Source organism: Chinchilla lanigera, unplaced genomic scaffold (assembly GCF_000276665.1).
Source record: "Chinchilla lanigera isolate Chin_1 unplaced genomic scaffold, ChiLan1.0 scaffold00137, whole genome shotgun sequence".
In the NCBI taxonomy this organism is placed as follows: domain Eukaryota; kingdom Metazoa; phylum Chordata; class Mammalia; order Rodentia; family Chinchillidae; genus Chinchilla; species Chinchilla lanigera.
This window is the reverse complement of record NW_004955538.1, coordinates 3,611,065-3,627,906: the sequence shown is the minus strand read 5'-3', so window position 1 is coordinate 3,627,906 and position 16,842 is coordinate 3,611,065. Positions and strand designations below refer to the sequence as shown.

Below are 16,842 nucleotides of genomic sequence, written 5' to 3'. Positions count from 1 at the left end.
TGGGCTGAGCAGGATCTTAGCAGCGGGGTGACCTCGGGGCCAGGGCCCAAGAAGTTGCGTTCTGCCAGCAGGGTGCGCTCCGCGCCAGGAAGTCGCGAAAGGCGTTGTTGGGCTCGCAGGAATTCCGCGGTTGGGGCAGGAGCACGTCCTTGTCCACATCCTCGGACACCAGTTTAGCCACTACCTGTACGAGGTCCTGTGGGCGGCCTTGGCGTCAGAGGCGGGAGCGGGCCGGAGGGGAGGGAGAGAGGGGGCCCTACCCCTCTCCCCCGCGCGTGCCCCAACCCCCCGCGCACCTGGCAGCTCCAGTCCTGAGGCTCCTGCGCGCCCCGCAGTGCCAGCAGCCGGCGCTCCTCGATGCTGAGGCTCCAGTGCCGGCCAGGGCTCTGGGGCTCCTGGGGCTCGCACACCTGTGGGGACAGGGTCCCACCTGCATGAGGTCCTAGAGATCATGACACTCCCTGACGTGCTTCACAGGGGCTGCTGAGCCAAGAGCTGCTTAATGGGGTAAAGTTTCAGATTCACAAGATCAGAAGTCCGGGGAAAGAAAAAGAAGTCCAGGAAGTTTGTTTCACAACAATGTAGAGATATATACAGTTTATGTATATACATGTATACATTATACAGATATATATATATATATATTACACCCCCACCCCACCCCACCCCACCCCCGCCAAGCACTGAGGACTGAACCCAAGGCCTTCATACTGAACAGAGACAGTGCTGGCTTCGGCAGGACATATACTAAAACTGGAACCATACTGAGCTAAGACAGTGTCTTGCTAAGTCTTTGTGTTGACCAGGATGGGCTCTGCCTTACAGTCTTCCTGCTTCAGCTTCCCAGAGTGCTGGGATTACAGCATACACCACCACACCATACCAGGCTGAATAACGTGACTATACTTAACACTGTCAAACATGGCTAGGGGCTGGAGGGTGTAGCTCTGTGCCAGAGCATACACAAGACCCTGGGATCAGTCCCAGGCATCATCTGAGTGTGGAGGTAAAAAAAAAAAAAGGTATTTTCACGTCTGTAGAGTCTTTATTATTTATTTATTAGGATTTTTTTTTTTTTTTTTTTTTTGAAACAGGGTCTCACTCTAATTGGCCTTGAACTCTCTATGTAGCCCAGGCTGGCCTCGAGCTCATAGCAATCCTGCCTCAGCCTCCCAAGTGCTGAGATTATAGGCGTGTGCCACCTCACCTGGCTGTAACATCTTTAAAACACTAACATCCTATGAACCCTTTGGGATACAGCTGCTAGATGGTGTGCTCTGGGAGGAACAGAAAAGCCAAATTCCCAGGAAATAGGTGGCGTCAAGGCAGGGAGGGAGGGAGAGGGCTGCACGTGGCCCTGAAGGCAGCCAGGCCAGCTGGGGTAGGAAGGCCAGGGCCTCCAGGGGGCCGCTGCCAAGGAAAGAGTCGAGTCCCCGGAGACCTGGTATGTGTGGTTGGCTGTGAGAGGAGGGTCACAAATGCGTCAGAAAGTTTGGAATAGATAATAGAAAACAGAAAAGAAGGAGGCAGTAGGGAAAGAAGAGGCTCAGAAGAGACACCCACTGCCTCCAAGGAAAACGAAAGGCCATACAAGAAAGGAAACATCCCACCGAGAGCTTGCCGGGGCCATGGACAGCAGTACAGTCATGACAGCCAGTGTCGGGACTGGCTTCCCTGAGACATAGGCCATGACCCCCTCGGGCGGGGGAGAAAGCAGCATGTCGGGGGAGGTGGGTGCTAGGTCCTCAGCCTCTGGCAGGCAGTGAACCGAATCTAAATGGAGAAGTGAGAGAGAGCAGGCTAAGTGCATGTGGACATCCCTCCTTTTTGTTTTTTTTCTTTTGCAGTACTGGGGATCAAACCCAGGGCACTCTATCACTGAATTACACCCCCATCCTTCTTTTATTTATTGCTTTGAGAAAGGGTCTCTGTTGCCCCAGCTCACTTTGAACTTGTGATCTTCCTGTTTCTACCTCCCAGCAGCTGGTTACAGGAGTATCCACCACACCTGGCTGGTGCATTCAGTGGAAACACCTACAGGAGCTGACAGTGGGGGCTTCAGGATTGCAGCTCTACTTGAGTAGAGTATTTTAATAAAAACAAAATTAAAAATTAAAGATATAAGTAATTAATAAGTGATCTAATAAACATGGAAAAATATGCTCAGACTCTATAACCCAGAGAGTCCATGTTCCTCACAGGCAAATCAGAAATTCACCCAGGGTGACCATGATCGAAGCCACAAATGAAATAGATTCTCCCATGCACAAGAGATTCCCAGAACACATAACTAATTGTGACCGAAAAGTAAAGCAATTAGAAATTACTGCAAAAGGATAAAACACTCTTACTAACATAGACATTCCCAAACACCCTTCTAATCTACTCCTGAGTGAAAAAGAAAATCAAGACTGAAACCCACATTCACCCAAATGAACAATGGTGAGCATAGGACACATCAAAACCCACCAGGGGCTAAAACCACCCTCTGAAGATAATCGATAGCTTTAAATACATCATTAGAAAGAAAACTCAGAGATAAAACAACTCCTTTGAGAAGCTAGAAAAAGAACAAAAGAAATTCATGGAAGTTTAAAGATAGAATTAGGAAAGATTGATTAATAAAGGAAAAAAAACTGGACAATGATCACAAATGAGTTCTTTGAAAAACCAATAAAACAGAATTACTCTTTCCTTACATTTACCAATTTCACATATATTCACCTTTATCACTTTTGCCAACTCTTTCATGTTTGGTGACCCTTTAATGTCTTCTTGGGGGACACAAAATTACCCATTTTTTTTTGAGACAGGGTTTCCCTGTATAGCTCAGGCTGGCTTTAAACTCATTATGTAGCCCAGGCTGGCCTAGAACTCAAGGTGATCCTCCTGCCTCAGCCTCCCAAGTGGTGGGATTACAGGCATGTGCCACCATGCCCTGTTTTTATGTTTTTCGATCCTCCTCCCACCACACTGAGATCATAGATGGCCTGGTACATGCTGGGCAAGTGCTCTCCCACTGAGCTGCTTCCACATATCCTCCACTTGGGTTTTAAAGCAGTTTTCTCATTGTTCTCAAGCATCTCTTCATACATCCTGGTGGGTAAATAATGTGAATATTACAAATACTACAAGTGTTTTCTTACAGACTATCATTTAACATCTGTGATTTTGTCTTTTTTGAGACAGGGTTTCACTGTGCAGTTCAAGCTGGCCTTGAACTCACTTTGTATCCCACGCTAGTCTCTGAACTTGTAGCAATCCTCCTGCCTCAGCCTCCAAGTGCTGGGATTATAGGCGTGTGCCACCATGGTGACCATCTGTGTGTGGTTTTTTTTTTTTTTTTTTGAGACAGGTCTCTCTATGCAGTTCAGGCTGGCCTTGAGCTCACTTTGTAGCCCAAACTGTTCTCGAACTGCCTCAGCCTCCCAAGTGCTGGGATGACAAGCGTGTGCCACCATGCCCGGCTAGCATCTGTGTGTTCTTGATTGCACAACATTTTAAAAATCTGCCAGGCATTTTCTTCGAGAATTTTATATTTGACCTAAGCTATGCATTTCTCATTCAGGGATTTTATGTATGTATGTTTGTTTGAGACAGGGTCTTGCTGTGTAGTCCAGTCTAGCCTTGAATTTGCAGTGATCCTTTTGCCTCAGCCTCCTGAGTGCTGGGATTACAGTCTTGAGCCACCATGCCCAGCTTCTGGGATTTTAAACACAGCACATATACATTTTCCCAAGGCTTCTGCTGTTTGGCTTTAATGCTGTGTATCTGGGTTTAACACTGTGTATTGAATAGGTAGTGTAAGGCGGGGGCTGTATCCCACCGCCTTGTAAATGGAAAGCTAGTCACTCCAATACCATCTATTGAAAAGTGTTGGGCCAGGGATATAGCTCAGTGGCACAACGCCTGCCTGGCAAGCATGAGGTCCTGTGTTCGATTCCCGGTACAAAAAAAAAAAAAAAAAAAAAAAAGAAAAGTCTTTCCTACTAGTTTGAATTCCATGCTAAGCACAAATTAAATCTCCAGAATGATAAACAGGCTGATTTCTGAACTATTTGTCCTAGATTGTAGCTGTCCTAATACCACATAATTCTAATTGTTAGAGCTTAGAAAAGACAAGGCTTTGCTCTATTTTCAAAATCATTGTACGATCTCTTTTCAGAGTAAGATTTATAAGCATCTTTATTTTTTTCCAAGTTATATTTTAATGAATATGTTAGAAATACATTATTTACTTTTGCATGTTTTTGAACTCTGAGTATGCAGGGTGACACACAGCATGGACAATCCTGCAACTTGCTTCCTTCACTCAAGAATGTCTATCTGACAGATCCACTCTTGCTGTTGAGTACAGTGATGGTCCGCAATTTCAAAGTAAGTTTGCTGAATTGGACACCAAAATACAATGTGAACAGATGTGAGACTGTTCACAGTCCACCTTCATGGCCCCATGTTGGAATATATCTGCTTCAGTCCATCCACATTCACATGCACATTGCTGCATTGGGTTTGCAATCTGTTTGGATGGTGTCTTTTAACTGGAACATTTAGTCCATTATCATTTACTGAATTACACTACATCAGTAGTTATATCTGCTGTGTACCTTGTGTTTCTGTTTGTTTTGCTACTTTACATTTCTCTTCCCTCTCTTGGTTTCTTCTAGCTCTACTGTGCTATGTTTATTCCATCCTCCCTTCTGGTTGGGATGTGGCTCTTTCTGTTCTGGGACAAGTACACTGTGCAGGCAAACATGTCAGAGCCTCACTGATACACATCTTCATCCTGTGCTCAGTGACACAAGGGACTCTGAGCCCTGCAGCTCCATCACAAGCTCACCTTGTGTCTCTCCCAGTCCCATCCTGGGTTTCTATGGGGATGCCCAGGGACTGCTGCCACCCATCAGTGCTAGTTCTAATTTGCCCACCTACCTTTTGTTTTTTTCAGTGAGCTACATCCCAGCCCTTTTCTGTCTCTTTTTATTTTGAGACAGGGTCACTAAGTTGCCCAGGATAGGCTCAGATTTGTGATCTTCCTGCTTCAGCCTCCCAGAATATTGGGATTACAAGTGTGTGCCACTATGTTCAGCATTTTTTAAAAAATCCTTGTTCTTTGTGTATTTCAGGCTGGGATCACTTTGCTACTCTTTGATGTCTATCCGCAGAATGCAGGTGACAGTCTGCAAGGGGAAAATTCTTTTTAGCTTGTAATTTTATTTATTTTGGCTTCTTTGAGGCTGGGGATTTAGCTCAGTGGCACAGCACCTGCCTGGCAAGCGCAAGGTTGTGAGTTCTATTCCCGGTACTGGAGGAAAAAAAAAAAAAAAAAACCACAAAAAAATATTTTGGCTTCTTTGTACAAGATAACTTTGCTGGGCACATATCAAAAGCTGACCATTATTTTCTCTCAGCATACGTGTGTCACCCTTCTCTGTAATAAGCTCCCTGGGTGCCGTCAGTCTCCCTGCTGCCCCTTTGAAGGGTCTCTGCCTTTCTGCTAGACTGCTTCTGAAGCTAGCTCTGGGGTTCTGCAGCTCCACCGTGATGGTTCATCCACCCTGCCTCCTCCCCTGCCAAGGGTCACACCCTGTACTACCCCCTTACACAGGAAGCACAACCACCAGTGTAACCAAATGGCATTGTGGGAATGACGGTGGCTCCTACTTGGCCTTACACACCCTAGACAAGTGCCCTCCACTGACATCTGTGGCACTGTTTGCTCTTCTAATCTTATTTTGAAATAGGGTCTCAGTACCTCAGATGGGCCTGCAGTCCTGCTGCCTCAGTCATCTAAGTAACTGGGATTATAGGTGAGCACCACTGCACTGGCACAAAAACAGATTTAACTGTAGGAATTTCATATTTCATGTTGCTACAGTAAATGGGATCCTTTCCCATTGCATTTTCTGGTTGCTTATTTTTAATGTATTGAAACTAGTAAGTTTCAAATGGTAATCATATAATCAATCTTCCTCTTTTGTGTGCATATATCTAACTGACTTCATTTTCTAGATGACATATATTTCTGCAAACAGTGACCATTTAGTCTTTCCTATCTAGATATTTATACTACCTTAGTTTTCATGGCTGTGGTAATCAAAGCTTAGTGACATGAATCCCTGTCTGCTGGGTTGAAGCTATCCTGAGTACTCTTATTTTTCCAAAGGAACTCCGGCTGGTTTGTGGGATCAAAAGAGAAAATAAGTGTTTAGCATTTTTACTGTGATACTCAGAACCATGTGATGCCTCCGGAGAATCCTCCTATGCTGGCAAGTATTCCTCTTCATGAACATAATGGCTCTTCCTGTTGGTCAGGTCTCTACTTCTTCTGCAGTATTTTAAAGTTCCTCTCAGACAGGCTGTACACATTTCCTAATGCTACTCCTGTTGTCCAGTGTAAGCAGGCCTTCTTCACTAGCTAACCTTCTTGAGCCTGCTGTTGTATCTAATGGACTACTGATCCCTGTCCCCTCCTTCTGAACCCTGGTACATGCATGGATCCCAGTCAGTTCTTCCAGACTGTCCAAGACAGTCACATAGTCTTCAGGTGGAGTAGGTTTCACAAGGCTAGTGCTCCTGGGCTTCTCACTCACCACTCAGGAAGATGAGGCCAGCATTAGGTATGTGGGTCGAGGGAGCTGTCCTACTTCTGCTGCCTCCCATCCCAAGTCCTCCCTCACAGTTTTCTGTGCTGCGGCTCCCACCTCCCTTCAAGGCCTCTGCAATCACATCGCCAGATTGTCAGGAAGCATGAGTGCTGTGTCTGGAGCTCTACCCACTGATCTGGGCGGGATAGCGGGGGACTCTCTGCTGGGGGTGCTCTTCTTGGCCTCTGGCCTCAGCTCAAGGTTGCTGTCTTCTGGGGACACATGTCCAGCCATGTGTGTGTCATTAGGGCCCATGTCAAGCAAAGGAGGTGGTTCTGGGGGCTCAGACTTAAAGGGGGAGGGATGAAGGACTTATGTTAGATGGGCTAGGGTACCCTGAGGAGGTGACATTGAGAGGAGACCTGTTGTGGGAAGCCCAGGAGAGCAGTCTATGTCTGGGGGGACAAAGACAAGACACCTCACAGGACAAAGAAAGTGCAGCATAGGCATCCCTCAGGGCCACAGCCAGCAGCAGGGCCAGAGAACACTGAAGGAAAGAGGCCCAGGAACATCGCATGGAGCCAGCATTGGAGCCAACCCCAAAGCGGGGCCAGGGTGCCACAGGCACTGCAGCAACTCCCTGTCCCCAGGCAGGAACCTACTGTAGATCCCGTGTTTCTTTGCATCCCTGCCTCTTCAGTCAGAGGGCCCTATGGTTCTTCCCCCTACTCATCCAGGATGCAAGCTACACATCCATCCTCCTCCTGAGCAGTCCTCACCAGGCGGTCATGCTGGCGCCTGTGGTCTAGACTGCCTGTCATACAGTGCTGGTCTCACAAAAGCTGAGGCATCTCCTGGCTGGTTGTTGCACTGGCCAGCCTGGCACCCTCTCAGGGACCTCAAAGGTACTGGGTCCTAGAGGACATGACTAGGAGGGTACAACATGGCCACACAGCGCAGAGCTAGCTTCTTTCCCCTCCACCTCTGACCCAGTGAACACATGTGCAGACACATGCACTGCAGGGCATGGCCAGGCAGGCTCCCCACAGTGGCCTGACTACATGATTGGAAGTCTCTTGTGCACTTGTTTAGTCACAGCCTGGCCCATCTGGCTGGGCTGGGACCCCTCCCCAGATAGAATCACACAGGGGGTCTGGCTTCTTCTGCTGATGGTGTGCCCCTGGGTCTGCACAGTTGTATCTGTTCCTCTGTCCACTACTATTACATGTAAACCACAGTCACTGCTTGCTGTCCAGGGGTGAGAGGGGCAACAAGGGATTTGCTTCCAGCCTGGGGTTGTCACAGGCAGAGCTGCCATGTGTTCAGTGACAGCTGTCTACCTGGTCAAAGGGCACTGTTTCTGCTGTGGAGAACTCATTCTCTCTGCCACTTCAGAGCACCTTCTCTGCTAGCAATGGGGGCGGGCACTGCGTGCTGACAGGTACTGGTGAGGGATGAGACAGGTTTGTCTTGCACCCTCTTCCTGGCCTCAGGTGGCTGCTCCACTGTGCCCAGCAGGGAGAGGCAAAAGGGGTGCAAACTATCTTGATGGCTATCCAGCAATGGGGCGAGCCCCTCACCGTTCACCATACTACCCTTGGGTCTCTCCTGGGCCCTAGGCCCCCCCCCCCCCCCCCCCCCCCGGACTTTCAGAGGCGCCTCCTGCTTACCCAGTCCTGCGTCTGCAGTCCTTGCTGAGCGCTGCTCTGGGCTCTAGGCTGGCCCCAGGCCGCCACTGGGCTGCGTGGGTGAGAGGGCTGCCTGCACTCCTCAGGGTGCTGCGACTGCCCGGTCCTCCCCAGGGAACACAACTGTCTGCTGTCCATTTCTACTCCTTGCGGGTGGGTCTGCACCCTGGGCTCTGAGGGGGGTGGAGCAGGATAGAGTGGGGGTGGGTCCCCAGCTCCCAAGGAGCAGCAAGGTGAAGCTCTGCTATCGGCATCTTCCAGCCCCTGCCCAGACCCTTGCCCCTCAGTGGGGCCTCTGGGTGATCTGCTCCCACGGCTCTTACACCCCAAGTGGAAGTTGATGCTGCCCTTCTCTGCCGCAGTCCTGCCCAGTGCACGACCTGGTCAGCTTTGTACGGCCTCCTAGACTCTGTCCAGCAGCTCTGGTTCCCACTGGGGGTGCCAGCACTCAACCGCCTCCCTCCTGTGATCTCGCCTCCAAACGCACCTCACACCTACGACCAGGGCCCCAGCCCTCCTTCCCACCCACTCGCGGGGGTCTGCTCGGCGGAGAGTACAACTAGGGAGCCAGGGAGCGCCCCGAGGACTCTCAGAGGAGGGGGAGGGGCCCGGGAAAGGAGAGGGACGGAATCTATAGGCTCGGGGACAAAGAGGGGCGGGGCCTGGGGCGATGGAGACCGAGGGGCGGAGTCTGAGGGGTCCTGTACAGAGCAGGGTCTGTGGGATGGCGGACGCAGGAGGCTGAGATCCATGGGGTCCAGGAAAGGCGCACCGCAGAAGAGCTTGAAACGGAAAGCCTAGGAGACACCGCAACCCCGGGCGGCCCAAGGGGCGGAGCCTCGCTGCAGGGCTTCCGCTCGATGCCCCGCCCCCGCCCCGCCCCGCCGCCCCGCCCCGCGCCTCGCGTCTCGCGCCTCGCTGGAGGAGTCGGGAGCGAGCGGAGAGTGCCTTCAGTTTATTAATGTCGCTTCAGCACCTTAGAGTCGTCCACATGGCCACATGGGACAGGTTAGCGTCTGCTATTTACATTAATCCTTCCCATTAAAAAATTAGCAACACGTACACCACAGACACCAAAAAGTCGCCGCGAGCGGGGCGCGGCCGAGCCCGCCTGGGACCGCGGTCCCCCTGCAGTGCGGGCAGCCGAGGCGCGGCGAGCGACCAAGACGAGGCCAAGCGCAGAGGCGGCCGGCCCAGCCCGGCCGTGATGGTGGGGCCAGGAGCCCACGCCGAACGAGGCGCCCGCCGCCCGCCCTGCACTGCCCTGGCCACACCAGCTGGCAGGTGGCTTTGGCTTCTCGCCCTCCAGAGGTCAAAGTGCGTTTCCGTGAATCCGCAGAACAGCTGCATGAGGTAGGCAGGGGAAATGAGGCCATCCCTCCAACTGACGGGGAAACTGAGGCGGCGAGGGGCGCCCAGCCCGGGTCTCCACCAGCACTCTCCCCGACACGGCCTGCTGCAGCAGAGAGCGCGCAGCACTCGGCGCAGGGCACACGGGCACTCGCTCTGCAGGCCTGGCCGTGGGCCAGCTGCTGGATGGAGGCTCTGCCCAGGCCCTCTCCTTATCTGAGCAAGGGTGGGGCTGTGGGGCCAGTCACAGGGGAGGTGGTCTCCGAGAAAGGGCTGCCCACAGCAGGGAAGCTGGGCAGCTCTCGTGCCCTGGAGGCTAGAAAGTCAAGCCATATCCCTTTCCTACCAGTGATGATTTTTAGGAACAAACTAGAAGGGAAGATAAAACAGGCTCTGAAGCCCAAAGGTCACTTGACACTGAGCTAGCCTGATCCCTTTCTGGCCCTTTGCAGGGCCCCCGCAGTGGCTGCCAGCTACGCAGTGCCTCATGCTCTACTCCTAGGTGAAGAGGGAGCCACAGCAGTTCAAGGGAAGGACAGTCTCAGGCTATCTGCACCCAGGGCACTGGGGCAGAACCCAGGTCTAGTCGCTAGCCCTCCAGGACCTCCACACTGGATGAACCAGACTCTGTTCAGCCACCTGGGATGGAAGCAGGTAAGCAGGTAGGTCACAGGTAAGGAAACGGGCCATCCTCTCCCCAAGAAGATGGGGACTCCTCTGCGACTAAGCCAGTCCTGCTATTTGGCACTGCTTTCTGAGCATAGCTTGTGCAGCACTCAAGACACCAGGCCCAGAGCTTCTGGGAGAGTCACTAGTGTTAGTAGAAGGGCTACCATTTGCAAGGAGAGGGCTAGGTGGCTTTTCTAGGATACCCCAGCTGTGGACTTCATGGAAGCAGCAGCACTGAGCTGCTCTCCCAACCCTATTGGCCTGCTGGAGCTGGTAGTCAGGTGTACAACCTTCTGATGCATGGGTGGTGGGGGCAGGGCTTCCCCGCCCAGGATAGGATCCTAATGCAACGTGCTGCTCTCAAGAGTGTGGCCAGGAGTGCCCCCAGCACTGCAGGTGTACCTGGGCCCTGTGACAGGCCAACCTGCCTGACCCTTCACTGGCCACATAGTTGCTGAAGGTCCTACATATACACCTGCTCATCAGTTGACCACAATCCTGCATCTCAACCCACATACCCACATGACCAGTCCTGGACACTCCTGGACAGCAGGTAGGTAGGTGTGGTAGATGGTGCAGCAGAGCAGCCTGGACAGGGACATCTGGGACTGACAGACTAAGTCTGGACAGCCTCAGTCTCAGACCAGTGAGAGGATGGGGCTGGGCAGGACCTGCTGGGAACTTCAGGAGAGCAATAGCTGTTTGGCAGCTATATAGTAACGCGTATCTGAGAGCATTAGAAAGATCTGCTACTATAAAACCTCTGCCTGGAGGCTGGAGTTTATTGGGAGCCCCGCATGGGTGGTGCTGGGATTGGGGGTGTCCTTTGCCAGGAAGCTGAGCATGCCTGCAACCTTTGGCCTCTCACCACCAAGCTCAGAACTCCCAGAGGAAGCAGTGTCCTGGCTTCTGTAAAGGGCAGGATGCAGGCAGAACCCTCCTTGTTGTAGGCTCTGGGGGCTCCCAGAGCGGCTGCAACAAACTCCCCTGGGCCCCACAGCCTTGGGTTTGCTGGGCCAAATGTCTGGTTAATAAGCAGAGCAATTACTCAGCACCCAGCAGGGAGCTGATCTTAGTTTCCAGCTTCGAGCACATTCATACTTAAGACTGTCTCTTTGTGTTTTTAAGGATCTGTCTTTGTAGTAAACTGAAATGTTAACAGAAATGTGGGCCTCTCCACGATCCTGTGGCGGCCCCTGTGTGAGTGGGGCTAGAAGGTGGCCTTGGAGTGTCCGAAGATGCAGATGGGGAAGTGCTTCACATGCGAGGACCACTGGGCGGCCAGCTGGAAGAACTTGACGTCACTGCACTCCACGCCGTCGATGAGGACTGTGGGAGAGGGCTGCCTGACTGCCTGTCCACCCAGCCCACCGAACCCAGCCCGTCTGCAGGCTAGAAGCACAAGGAGCCCAAAGCTGGAGGCACAGACTGCCTGGGAGCCCGGCTCCCCAGGCCCTTCCTGCGGCCTACCCTCCACGGACCAGAGGAGTTTGACCAGCAGCTTGGCAGAAACTGTTTCCCAACACTGTCCTCCCCACAGGGGTCAGGTGTGAGACCTGCAAGTCCACTGAAAACACCTCCACCTGGAAGTTGCTGTGGCCAGACCAGAATGACTGCCATCTGGGGCCCATCAGACTTGGCTCACAGAAAGGAGAACCCAGAGAGCTCCATGTTCTGGATCAGCTCCTTGGGAAGACCCTCTGTCAAACACTTTGAAATGTATAAATCAGTTTTTGAAAAATATGGAAAAGATAAAAAAAATTGCTTGAATTAAAAAAGCTGTTTGATGCACTCAATGTGTGCTTCACTGGAATGTGTTCTGAGTATGAACTGTATAATGTGTGTTTTGCAGCAAAACAGTTATTGTGCTGAATTTTAAAAGTCACCCCAAGAGCCACCCCTCTGCTCTGCTTTTGTTTTATAGACAGAGCCAAATGAGACCATGGGTCACAGACCAGACCCCAACTGCCCGGCCACCATGCTCACCCCGCAGCATGTTCTGCTGGTGCTTGGCTGTGCAGATCAGGCGGCTGATGCCTTCGATACACTGGCTTTTGGATTCCACGTCCTTGTCTTTTGTTTTCTTGGGTAAAAACATCACTGGGAGGAAAAGGGCCCTACTGTGTCCAACTGCTCCCTCAGGCCTGGCTAGCCAGAGCTCCTTAAGGTAAGCAGGACAGGTGGGTTGCCTAGACCATCTGCGTGCCCGGACCCAAGGGGACTGTGCTGTCCAGCATGCTTTGCCAGTCCCTACTCTGAAGTCAGCCACGGGCCCCTTGAGTTTACTGGGAACCGCACATGGGTGTACTGGTGGATGACATCTCCCTGTCCCCAACAGTCATCAAGGGGCAGCCCCCCAACTGTCCAGCCCTGCTCAGCCCACCCCCCCACCTCACCCTTCTTGTTCTTCTCCTTGGTGACCACAGTCATGGACATGGTGGGTGTGGCCGTGGCATCGCCACTGCTGGGCAGCCTGCTGACCTGGAGGGACCGGAAAGTGCACTTGAGCGTGTTTTTGGTGGTAGGTAGGTCCTTCTTCTCGGCATCCCTCTTCCTGTCTGCAGGAGGTGCTGCTGTCCAGTAGTCCACCTGTAGCCCCATGAGCTCGGCGCCGATACCTTGGCTGTGAAAGGCAGAGGGAGGTGCTCACAACCACAGCTGCCATTCTGGAGATAGCAGCACTGCTGTCACAGGCAAAGGTGTGGCCAGCACCTGTCTCAACTTGCTGGCCGTGGACTGCAGGATACTCTCTAGAGCCATCTACATGTGTGTTGGCTGGGGTGCCTGTGGCCCTGGCACTGTCACCACGGCTGACTAGCTGGGGGGCCCTGGATGAGGAGTCAGCACTGCTGGGCCTTGAGGCCTGTGGCCAGGCAAACCCCCAGTGAAGTCTGACTGTCTGGGTGAGCAGTGAGCCAGACCCAGATGGCCTGGAAGCTGCCCCCAGGAGGAGATTTGAGGAGCCTACTGCTGCCCCACATCCTTTGGCCTGTCTCGGGAAAGGACCCTCATGAACAGAGCTGCAGGCAGGCTCCAAGGAGCCCATGTGAATTTGCAACATGGTGACTTTTGTGGGCCCACTCCATTCTAGTTGCAGGTGGTGAGCCAGGACCTCCACACAGGGCTCTGACGGGCTGAGTACACGGGGGCAGGTGTCACCTCAGAACAAGCAAGGTGAGGACATGCCATTTACCTGGGGGAGGACAGGCCTCCACTCACTGACGGGGAGGACGGTGGGGTGGGCGAAGCCTCCTTGGCTGCAGGCGACGTGGACGGTGGGGTGGAGGAGAGCACACTGGGGCCTGAGGGGGCTGCATCGTCCGAGTCACCTTTGGGAGGAGTCACAGGCCAGCAGTGAGGCTGTGGCCAGGCCTGGGGACCAGGATCTGAGGAGATGGCTGTAGCCCTTCTGGCAGTCGGGCGGGGGGAGGGATACAGGCAGAAAGGCCTAGGCCAGGGATGGCAGGAGGTTCTTTCTTGTCCAGGAGTTTTGCATGGTCAACTCTGAGCAGAAGTGGCAGGGCTGGATCAGGCTCCCAGGCTCAAGATGCCCCTAAGCTGTGGGACCACCTGTGACAAGGACCACTCACATGGACCTCAGGAAGGGATGAAGTTACCTGACGTGGCTGAGGACGGTTCCACAATTCCAACCTTCACAACCTGGAAAGGAACAAACACTGCTGCAGGCCAAGGGATGTCGGCCGGCTCCCCACCCTGCCCAGTCCCTGCCAAACTACTGTGCCAGGACACAAGAGAAGCCTGTGTGACTGGCTGGCAAGACCAGGAAGCTGGTGTGAGGGACACATGCCCCAGGTGCGGCCAGATGCCTGTGCAGGATGAGAGGAACTGCGCTAGACCTGTACTATCTGGTGTGGTGGCCACTCGCCTCGAGGCTGGGTCACTTGAGTGAACTATGACACTGACTCAGGGTCTCAGCCACATGTGGTGCTGGGTCAAGTACCTGAGGGCACAGGACACACCTGTCACCACACAAAGGCCCCTGGGAAGGGCTACTCCACACACATTCTGTCACTCCCATGGGTCAGCAGCCACCCACACCCCTTGTCTGCCTGGAGGCCACTGACCAAACTACTGTAGGGTCTCCCAGTAGATCCTTGGCAGTAAGGTATATGACGGCAGGGTACAGGCCTGCAGGTGGGGCTGGGAGGGAACATGGGTGCCCTTAGTCCTGCCCTTAGCAGAAGGAAGAACCACAGCCTCAGCCCAGTCACACTGGCCAGGCCCTCCCTCCCCTAACTCTTCTCCTGAGCTGTGATGCCAGGCTAGTACCATCTGACCCTGGGCCGATGCCCAGGGCAGTGTGGTAAAATGGACACAGGCGCTTCCTAGATGGGTTTTGCCCCCTCAAACATGGGAAGGAAGCAACAGGCTTTGCGGCAGTCCTGGGCTCACATGGGGAGGAGGCTGTGGAATACGTGGGCCAATGCAAAAGCACTCTGAGGAAAGGCATCCTGGCCACAGCGGGCACAGTAATGGTACTTACCCCAACGAAGGGAATGAACCTCTGGGAGGACTCTTCATCAGGGCTAAGAGCAAGGGAAACTCACAGTCATGCTCCCCTCACACTGCCGCTGCTTGCTCCTAGCCCTGTACCTCAGCAGCAGCCCCAGGCCCAGCCCCAGCCCCAACCCACCATGGACTCTGCCCAGCCTGACATGTGGATCCCCCTTACAAGCTGCATGCAGGAAGGGAGAAGGGTCTCTACACATGGGCAACCAGGATAAGCCCCAAATCCACTCTTCCATACAGGTCCCTGTCACACAGGTACCAGCCAGTTCAGCCTGGTCCTGTCTGCTCATGCCACCCACCAAGTTGGTTCCCTGCTGGACCTGGAGCCACACATACTCCATAGACCTCAGACCTTGTGGATAGTGGTCTGAGCCTTCTCCACCAACTGGGGGTAGCTGCCCCACAGTCAGGGTGTAGAGGTTTCCTCCTGATGGTCTGGAAATTTCCCACTGCTCAGGCCAGGGGCATAGCTCAGAGACAACACTGTGGTGGGCACTGTCCAGTGCATGGGCCTCTAGGGAGCAGCCTCTGGAGGGAGCAGGCCTGGCAAGGACTGTGGCCGGCCAGCCGCCTGTCCTGAGCATCACAACTCCATCTCCATCTTCTCAGAGCCTGGTGGAGGCAGAGGACTTAGACACATGGGGTTACCACAAGCTGGGCGAGCAGCACTGGTGTGGGCCCGCTCAGAATGCACACCCAGCTGCTGCCCACTGGGGCAGGTCCTTGCAGGGGAGCCTCCTCTGTCTTCCATCTCTGCCCCGAAGACCTGGTAGAAGCTTTGGAATGGAATGCTTACAGATTCTGTCTGCAGCACTAAAGATGACAACCAAACTCCCAGCCTTCATTCCCTCTCTAAGGAAAGCAGCATTAAGAACCACCTGCTCTGTTCATCTCAAAAAACAAATAGTCTGCAACCTGAGCCCAGCCTGCTCCAACCCATGGTCCTAGGTACAAGGGGTATTCTCATGGGGTGGCCATCCACATGGGGTGTCTCCTGTCCCCTTGGGCAGTTTGATGCTTAGAAATCTCAAGTGACATGGTGGCTGGGGATATAGCTCATTGGCACAAGTGCCCACTTAGAAATTTCAGTGACAGCTGAGTCCTTTTGGGCCCAGAAGGTCAAAATGGCAGGCGGGTGGTGCTGGTCCCCAGCATGTGCAGAACTCCAACTCCCCAGGCCATTTGCTCTCTGCAGGGCCCCAACGAAGTGGCAGGACAGCATCTTGTTCATGATCTGCTCTGAGGTATGACCAGGGCCCACCAGGGCCATGTGTGGCCAAGACACAGGAGACGCTACGGCATGAGGAAGCGGCTGGAACTTGAAGCCAAGCTGCATCCTGGGCCATGCAGACACCAGCACAGGCATGACAGGGGTGACACCGGATTGCCACAAAGGCCCAATCCCAGGTGTGGAGGGGCTCCTGCACTGTAGCACAGGGGCTTCTGGGGAGTCAGGCTGGTCAGGCTCCTGAGACTGGCTGCGGTACAGTGGGGGACCAAAGGCAGGCAGTCTGACCTCAACCCAGCCACCCTCACAGGACAAGCCCTGTTCCTGGCCAGCAGGCACTGTGTGTGCAGGGACAGCACAGGCAAGAGCACCTTGACAGCGTGGGTAGTGCTGGGCAGGGCTCTGCCTCCTGCCCAGAATGCTGGGCTTCATTGGCACCTATCCTCACCATGTGCCGGTGTCACCTCTGTAAGGCGGCAGGGTGGGAAGGGTGGGGTGGGAGTGTAACAGGGTCTCCTCAAGCCTCATTCTGCTGTCGCTGGGCCAACTCTGACAGAAGCTGCGGCTGCTGGGAGGGGACATGCTGCAGATTCCAGAGAACACTGGCTGCATAGCCAGGTGGCCAGGGCACAGGGTGGGGGCACATGATGGCTGGTCTTTCTCTGACTTGTGGGGCTTGTTTAGCAGGAGAGTGTGGGTGCTCAGAGCCCGCCCATGGCTGGGATGACTGGAAGGTAGTATGTCTGATCCCTCACACTCCCTGTGCCAAGGTGAGGGCAGCTTCCCTAGG

The 16,842-nt window shown here is 53.6% G+C and overlaps 2 protein-coding genes across 11 annotated transcripts in view; both read right to left on the bottom strand.

Moving 5' to 3' along the window:
- Positions 1-9,130, bottom strand: Tex22 (testis expressed 22). Of its 3 annotated transcripts, none has more exons than XM_005410864.2 (4): positions 9,048-9,130; positions 8,258-8,448; positions 297-410; positions 1-196 (listed from the first exon to the last, which is right to left on the bottom strand). In XM_005410864.2, the coding sequence occupies exons 2-4, from the start codon at positions 8,411-8,413 to the stop codon at positions 17-19; spliced, it is 450 nt and encodes a 149-aa protein (XP_005410921.1). In that variant the 5' UTR covers positions 8,414-8,448; positions 9,048-9,130; the 3' UTR covers positions 1-16. The 3 variants fall into 3 exon arrangements, with proteins under 3 accessions (XP_005410921.1, XP_005410920.1, XP_005410919.1); XM_005410863.2 differs by lacking the exon at positions 9,048-9,130 and adding an exon at positions 8,599-9,039; XM_005410862.2 differs by lacking the exon at positions 9,048-9,130 and adding an exon at positions 8,763-9,039.
- A 1,914-nt stretch (positions 9,131-11,044) lies between these two features.
- Pacs2 (phosphofurin acidic cluster sorting protein 2) overlaps positions 11,045-16,842 on the bottom strand; it is a gene marked incomplete at its 5' end in the record, with an annotated part of 57,125 nt that continues 51,327 nt past the window's right edge. For 6 of the 8 annotated variants that reach the window (XM_013507854.1, XM_013507856.1, XM_013507855.1 and 3 more), the window contains 6 exon segments: positions 11,045-11,623; positions 12,281-12,394; positions 12,691-12,917; positions 13,488-13,623; positions 13,912-13,954; positions 14,799-14,841. In XM_013507854.1, the coding sequence (XP_013363308.1) occupies positions 11,505-11,623; positions 12,281-12,394; positions 12,691-12,917; positions 13,488-13,623; positions 13,912-13,954; positions 14,799-14,841 (682 nt within the window). 8 annotated transcript variants of the gene reach the window in all.